The sequence below is a fragment of the Pan troglodytes genome, chromosome 4, assembly GCF_028858775.2.
Source record: "Pan troglodytes isolate AG18354 chromosome 4, NHGRI_mPanTro3-v2.0_pri, whole genome shotgun sequence".
Classification (NCBI taxonomy): Eukaryota; Metazoa; Chordata; class Mammalia; order Primates; family Hominidae; genus Pan; species Pan troglodytes.
The window spans coordinates 130,771,981-130,779,884 of NC_072402.2; the positions used below are offsets into that span (position 1 = coordinate 130,771,981).

Consider the following 7,904-nt stretch of genomic DNA (forward strand, 5'->3'; position numbering starts at 1 on the left):
GTTGCAGTGAGCTGAAATCGTGCCTCTGCACTCTAGCCTGGGTGACACAGTGAGACTCCAGCTCAAAAAAAAAAAAAAAAAGAAAAGTACATACCAAAAAGAGAACATAAAAGATGATCATTTATCTAGAAAATACCTAAGAATCCAAACAATAGAGCAACTAGGCCAGGCACAGTGGCTCATGCCTATAATCCCAGCACTTTGGGAAATAGAGGTGGGAGGATCATTTGAGCCCAGGAGTTCAAGACAAGCCTGGGCAACATAGCGACACCCTGCCTGTACAAAAAATAAAATTGTGGCCAGGAGCAGTGGTTCACACTTGTAATATCCCAGCACTTTGGAAGGCCAAGGCAGATCACTTGATACCAGGAGTTCAAGACCAGCCTGGACAATACAGCAAAACCCCAACTCTACTGAAAATACAAAAATTAGCCTGTAATCCCAGCTACTTGGGAGGCTGAGGCATGAGAATCACTTGAGCCTGGGAGGCAGAGGCTGCAAGGAACCGAGATCACGCCACTGTACTCCAGCCTGGGCCACAGAGCAAGACTCTGTCTCAAAAAAATATAAATAAAAAAATAAAATAAAATTGCTGAATGTAGTGGGTTACAGCTGTAGTCTCAGTTACTCAGGAGGCTGTGGTGGGAGAATCATTTGAACCAGGAGTTCAAGGCTGCAACGAGATATGATCATACAACTACACGCTAGCCTGTGTGACAAAGCAAAAGCCTGTCTTTAAAAAAAAAAAAAAGAGCTATTAGAACTAATAAATTAGTAAGGTCAGAGGACATAAGATCATTAGACACAAGACTACCAGCAACAACTGAAACTAAAAATTTTTTTTTTTTTGAGACGGAGTCTCACTCTGTCACCCAGGCTGGAGTGCAGTGGTGCAATATTGGCTCACTGCAAGCTCCGTCTCCCGGGTTCATGCCATTCTCCTGCCTCAGCCTCCTGAGTAGCTGGGACTACAAGCGCCCGCCACCATGCCCGGCTAATTTTTTGTATTTATTATTATTTTTTTCTGAGACAAGTCTCGCTCTGTCGCCCAGGCTGGAGTGCAGTGGTGCAATCTCGGCTCACTGCAAGCTCTGCCTCTCGGGTTCACGCTATTCTCCTGCCTCAGCCTACTGAGTAGCTGGGACTACAGGCGCCCGCCACCATGCCCGGCTAATTTTTTGTATTTTTAGTAGAGATGGGGTTTCACTGTGTTAGCCAGGATAGTCTTGATCTTTTGACCTCGTGATCCGCCCGCCTCGGCCTCCCAAAGTGCTGGATTACAACAGGCGTGAGCCACCGCGCCCGGCCTAATTTTTGTATTTTTAGTAGAGACAGGGTTTCACCGTGTTAGCCAGGATGGTCTCAATCTCCTGACCTTGTGATCCGCCCACCTCAGCCTCCCAAAGTGCTGGGATTACAGGCGTGAGCTACCGCACCCGGCCTTTTGAAACTAAAATTTTTAAAAAACACTATTACAATACTTAGGGACAAATCTGACAAAAGATGTGCAAGACCTCTGAAAACTACAAAACACTGCTAAGAGAAATTAAAGATGACCTAAATAAATGGCGAGATATACATAAGCACAGATCAGAAAACTCAATACTGTTAGGATGTCAATTCTCCATAGGTTGATCTGTACACTCAATGCAATCCCAGCTGAAATCGCAGCAGCTTTTGGTAAGCTAATTTAAAATTTATCTGGAAATACAATCTAAAATAGTCAAAATAACTCTGAAAAAGAGCAAAATCAGAGGACTAACACGTGGTTTCAAGACTTATTATGAAGCTACAGTAATCATGACACTACCATAGACTTTATAAATACTGTACATTAGGCTGCCCTAAATTTATAAATTTTTTAAATTTCAATAATAAATTAATCTTAGCTTACTACAATTTTACTTTATAACTTTTTTTTTTTTGAAACAGAGTCTTGCTCTGTCACCCAGGCTGGAGTGCAATGGTGTGATCTCGGCTCACTGCAACCTCCGCCTCCCAGGTTATAGTGATTCTCCTGCCTCAGCCTCCCAAGTAGCTGGAATTACAGGTGCCCGCCACGACACCTGGCTAATTTTTTGTATTTTTAGTAGATATGGGGTTTCACCATGTTGGTCAAGCTGGTCTTGAACTCTGGACCTCAGGTCATCCACCCACCATGGGCCACCCAAGTGCTGGGATTACAGGCGTGAGCCACCGCACCCAGCCTACTTTATAACTTATAAATGTTTAAAACTTTTTGACTCTTTTGTAATAACCATTAACACACAAACACATTTATAGCTGTACAAAAATTTTTTCTTTCTTTATATCTTCATTCTATAAGCTGTTTTCTATTAAAATTTATTTTTCTTTTTAAACTTTTTTGTAAAAAACTAAGACACACACACATTAGCCTAGGTCTACACAGGGTCAGGATCATCAAGATGTCACTAGGCAACAGAAATTTTTTTAGCTCCATTATGGGACAACCATAGAGTTAATATATGGGATCTGTTATGTGGTGCATGACAATATAGAGAGAGATCCAGTTATGGCTTGCATGGTTTGGTATTGTTCAACTTTTTTTTTTTTTTTGAGACAGACTCTCGGTCTGTCGCCAGGCTGGACTGCAGTGGCGAGATCTCGGCTCACTGCAACCTCCGTCTCCCGGGTTCAAGCAATTCTCCTGCCTAGCCTCCCGAGTAGTTGGGACTACAGGCGCATGCCACCACATCCAGCTAATTTTTGTAATTTTTGTAGAGATGGGGTTTCAACATGTTGGCCAGGATGGTCTCGATCTCTTGACCTTGTGATCCACCTGCCTCAGCCTCCCAAAGTGCTGAGATTACAGGCATGAGCCACCATGCCCCGGCCTTGTTCAACATTTTTATAAATGCCTTGTATGAGGACACAAATGTACATATTTATCAAACCTGCAGTTGACACAAAGCTGAGAGGGATACCTAATAACGATGGATGGCTGAATCAGGATCCAAAAGGTCTTGACAGGCTGCAACTCTGTGTCGAATCTAACAAGATGAAATTTAACAAGGACAAAGGTAAGTCTGACACTTAAGTCCAGAAAATCAATACAAGGCAGGGGAGGTCTGACTTGATGACAATTCAGGTAGAAAACAAGGTTTTTTAACTGACTGAAATCATAGCAAGGGTCAAAAACAAGGGAGTAAGAAAGAAATGGGGTTTAACTTTATAAATATTATTGTTTTTCAGCTCAACATAAACTTTTAGATAGATTTGAAAAACACAACAGGCCACTTCAGGAGGTAAGTACACATTACTGGAAGTCTTCAAGCCAAGTTTGATGACGACTCTGGATGTTGAAGAGGGAGTAGTGGAATCTCATATAAGGTTTAATAGAAGAAATGACCCCAAATAGTGCCTAGACTCCATAATTTACTTAATATAGGTAGATGTAAGTACAGTTTACAAGGTAAAAATAATTAAATCAATTATTTCATTCCAATTGATTTAGTAGACTGACTAGTTAAGTCTCCGAAAGATCTACTGAATGAGGAGTTCGTATTTAGACTTTTTTCCCCGTCTTCTTCTATTAGTCCAAAGACCTTTTTTTTTTTTTTTTAAAGAACGATAAGGCCAGGTGCAGTGGCTCACACCTGTAATCCCAGCACTTTGGGAGGCTGAAGTGGGCAGATTACCTGAGGTCAGAAGTTCGAGACCAGCCTGACCAACATGGAGAAACCCCGTCTCTACTAAAAATACAAAATTAGCCAGGCGGGTAGCACATGCCTGTAATCCCAGCTAAAGGAGGCTGAGGCAGGAGAATCACTTGAACCTGGGAGGTGGAGGTTGTGGTGAGCCAAGATCATGCCACTGCACTCCAGCCTGGGCAACAAGAGCAAAACTCCATCTCAAAAAAAAAAAATTGATGATAGTGCTTTCTCATTTCTCATTACTAACTTAAAAACTATTTTAAATTTGTTGTTATGTAAGTAATATATGCTCCTTGTAAATAAAATTAAACCTTTTTGATGAATATAAAATGAAAAGTAAAGGCTCCTCTCCTGCTTTCCCCCCAAATTCTCTTGGACTTCGCAAGCCTCTAAAGGCCCTCCTTTGCTGAATCCCTTGGAGACTTACACTCTGTATACCACAACACTTTTTATAATATGCCACATGTTTGCTTCCCAACAAGACCAGAAGCTCCTTAAAGGTAAGATTTGTCTTTTACAAATCATGTAACTCATGTACCAAATACAGACATATTGTAGATATAAAAATTTGTTTAACTTTTGATACTTCTGAAACAAGAAATAGCAGTATTATTCAGATGCTAAGTCTTATTTTCACTTCATATTTAAAGTGGACATTGGTTTTGCCAATCCTGCATTCATTTAACTCCTCTGACCTATCCACCCTGGTCATCATTGGCTTATGGTCATCCATTCAATTGTACTGAAAGGAGAATAAGATCTCTAAATCAATCAGAGCTTCACAATCCCACAGGCATGGTTTAGCACTGGGCATGTAATCCAATCTAGACCAAAGAACTGCAATCAACTTGAAGCTGAGAGAATAGATAGGACCCTGGATACTGCAGCCATCTTGGGAGCAAAGAATAGAGACTATCCAAATATGGAGCCAACAACGAAAGAGCAAGCATGAGAGACAGACAGGGAGAAATGGGATCCTGGTGACATCATTTAGCACTCCCTTTAAGTATCATCATCCCATTTTTGATCTCAGAATTGTCTGACTTAATGGTGGGCGCAGTGGCTCATGCCTATAATCCCAGTACTTTGGGAAGCTAAGGTGGGCGGATCACTTGACATCAGGAGTTCGAGACCAGCCTGACCAACATGGTGAAACCCCGTCTCTACTAAAAAATACAAAAATTAGCAGGGCATGGTGGCGGACGCCTGTAGTCCCAGCTAGTCGGGAGGCTGAGGCAGGAGAATCATTTGAACCAGGGAGGCAGAGGTTGCAGTGAGCCAAGATCGCACCACTGCATTCCAGCCTGGGCAACAGAGTGAGACTCCGTCTAAAAAAAAAACCAAAAAAAACCTGTCTGACTTCGAGCCTTCTTCCTTCACCAAGCTTACTACTCTAACTCCCTAAGTCTGTCTGTACATTTGAGGAACTCTTCTTATCAGGCCTGAAAGGGTAGATGGAAAGGAAAAGAAAAAGGGATTATTTGAATTAAAAGATATAAAAAGATATACAGATAAACACACATATATATACTAGCAGACTCTGAGCTACATATAGACATGAAAATGGAGATGGCATGAAATATTTATGAAAAAGAGGCAGATGTCTGGATGTGCAAAGGCTGTTGGAAAAAAAAGCTTTATAAGAAAGGGGTTGCCGTGCGCGGTAGCTCACGCCTGTAATCCCAGCACTTTGGGAGGCCAAGGCGGGCGGATCTCGAGGTCAGGGGATCGAGGCCATCCTGGCTAACACGGTGAAACCCCATCTCTACTAAAAATACAAAAAATCAGCCGGGCATGGTGGCGGGCGCCTGTAGTCCCAGCTACTCGGGAGGCTGAGGCAGGGGAACGGCGTGAACCCAGAGGGCGGAGCTTGCAGTGAGCCGAGATTGCACCTCTGCACTCCAGCCTGGGAGACAGAACAAGACTCCGCCTCAAAAAAAAAAAAAAAAAAAAAAAAAAGAAAGAAAGGGGCACCTGGGGTGACCCTTGCATTATTTGTCAGCTGTGAATCTCTTCTGCCACTCTCTCTTGTTCATTAGGCGTAATGGCTATCTTTCAGTTCTGTAAAAAGTAAGTTTCAGGCTCAAAGCAATTATGCCACTATCCGGATGCTCTTTCTCAAAATCCTCGTATGACTGTTCCTTTTTCACCCTTTAAATCTCTGTTCAAATTCCACCTCTTCAGAGATGCCTTTCCAGTCCAACCAACCTAAAGTGGGCCTTTCCCTCTTTCCATCACAACAGCTTACTTCCTTCAAAGCTGTTATCACCAGCTGTATTTACAATTTGTGGTTTATCGACTGTTTCCATCACTAGAATGTAAGCTCTCTGAAAGCAAGGATTTTGTCTTGAACACCTCTATTTATACCCAATGTCTGGCACAGAACGGTAGGAACTAAATAAATTAATATTTATTGAAAGAGAGAATGAGTAGCAAAAGGTGGTAAGATAGCCTGGGAAAGCAATCGGCATTGAAGGCAGGGTGTTCCTAAGGAAGGCGCTAGAATAAGGAAGTAGGAAAAGGCAGCTGGGCTGGACGCTGAATAGGAAACTGAAGGTTTACGTCTGCTGGAATAAAGGTGTCGGACCGGGGCTTCAGGGCTCCCCTGTCCACGCGTGGGGTTGGCGGAGGGGCATAAATCACTGAGTGACCAACTGTGGGCGTTCCCTTCAGAGAAACCAAACGCGACAGTTGTCTTCAAACCCCGCTCTGTCCCGTGCCGCAGACTTTACGCGGCTGTCTTCCGCGAAATCGCTAACCCCCGGTCACCAGACTTATCGCCCGGGCCCGAGCCCCCCGGGAGCCAGAAGAGTGTTTGAGAAACGGACATTCTCCGCCGGTCCCAGTAGGGGTCCGACACCAGCCCGTTGACGCGCGTTTCCCCGCTCCCAGCCCTCCAGTGGACCCGAACCGGATCCTTACTTACGCTTGTCTCCGGGCTATCAGCCGATGCATGGGAGTCGCCATCTTAGCGCGGTCAAAGCCGGCCGCGCAGGGTTTTGGGAAACTCCTCGGAAGGGCGGGGCTTCCAACCGGGAGGCCGTAGACGTAGGCGGGGCCAGACAGGCTTCTAAGGGGAGGTATCTTAGTGCCGGCTGGTGGGTCGGGAGGGGAGGGGCTGGAGGGTCGGGAGGGGAGGGGCTGGAGGGTCGGGACGGGAGGGACTGGTGGGTCGGGAGGGGCCGGTGTCTCCAGTGTGGGTCTCGGGTTCTCGGGCCGAACAGGGTTTCAAAGTATGATTACAGGCAAGAACATTATCTGTGGAAAATGAGGACAACATTCTCGAACGAGGGATACACATACAAAGACAAAGAATGAAACTTTGGTGTTCAGAAAACTAGAAGTAGTCTGGAGAATAGAAAGGAATTAGTTGACCAGGATTGAGACCATCAATTGAAAGAATGACTTTAGCAAGCCATGGAGTGCAAACATATACGTTATTTCTGTTTTTTATGTATTTCACAGCGTTGTTACGAGTACTAAATGGGACTGTATAACTAAAGCTGCTTTATCAAGCAGAAAAGGACTATACAAATATTTTAGAATATTTTAGCTGCACCTACATCTAATGTCAGCTCACGGAGCTATTATTCTCTTAAAACCCACGTTCTCTGAAATATATATAACTTTCTGAAGTGTGTGTGTGTTTCTGGGTCATCCATATTTTTTCCTTTTTTTTAAAATTTGAGACAGAGTCTCGCTGTGTCGCCAGCTGGAGTGCAGTGGCGCGATCTCGGCTCAGTGCAACCTCTGGGTCCCTGGTTCAAGAGATTCTCTTGTCTCACACTCCCGAATAGCTGGGATGACAAGCACGCGCCACCATGCCCAGCTAATTTTTGTATTTTTACTAGAGACAGGGTTTCACCATGTTGGCCAGGATGGTCTCGATCTCCTGACCTCATAATCCGCCCGCCTCGGCCTCCTAAAGTGCTGGGATTACAGGCGTGAGCCACTGCGCCCAGTCATATTTTTTCAATTAATAATTAACACTTAAAATTTTTTAGGAGCTGAGGACAGAGCATTTGAACAAATAAAATCCGTGTACACATGGAACTTTGTACAGACAATAAATGAAGACTATTCTCATGGGCATAAGTACTCTAACGAAAAATATTTCAGAGTAAGGGATTAAAGAGTGATTAGGAGTTAGGGAAAGTGATGATGTGACCTTTGAGCACAACTTGTTCTTCAAAAAAATAGGCTCTTACATGTTGTGTTCTCCAGCTTGAT

At 43.9% G+C, this 7,904-nt stretch overlaps 1 protein-coding gene across 6 annotated transcripts in view; it reads right to left on the reverse strand.

Moving 5' to 3' along the window:
* ZCCHC10 (zinc finger CCHC-type containing 10) overlaps positions 1-6,729 on the reverse strand; it is a 29,659-nt gene extending 22,930 nt beyond the window's left edge. For 2 of the 6 annotated variants that reach the window (XM_009449645.4, XM_009449649.4), the window contains exons 1-2: positions 6,601-6,711; positions 2,946-3,011 (exon numbers count right to left, since the gene is read on the reverse strand). In XM_009449645.4, the coding sequence (XP_009447920.1) occupies positions 2,946-3,011; positions 6,601-6,641 (107 nt within the window). In that variant the 5' untranslated portion in view covers positions 6,642-6,711. Of the gene's footprint in view, positions 1-2,945; positions 3,012-6,600 lie in introns of all 6 variants that reach the window. The other 4 variants (XM_517929.7, XM_009449650.5, XM_009449646.5 and 1 more) reach the window with 4 other exon arrangements.
* Between the last annotated feature and the right edge of the window lie 1,175 nt (positions 6,730-7,904).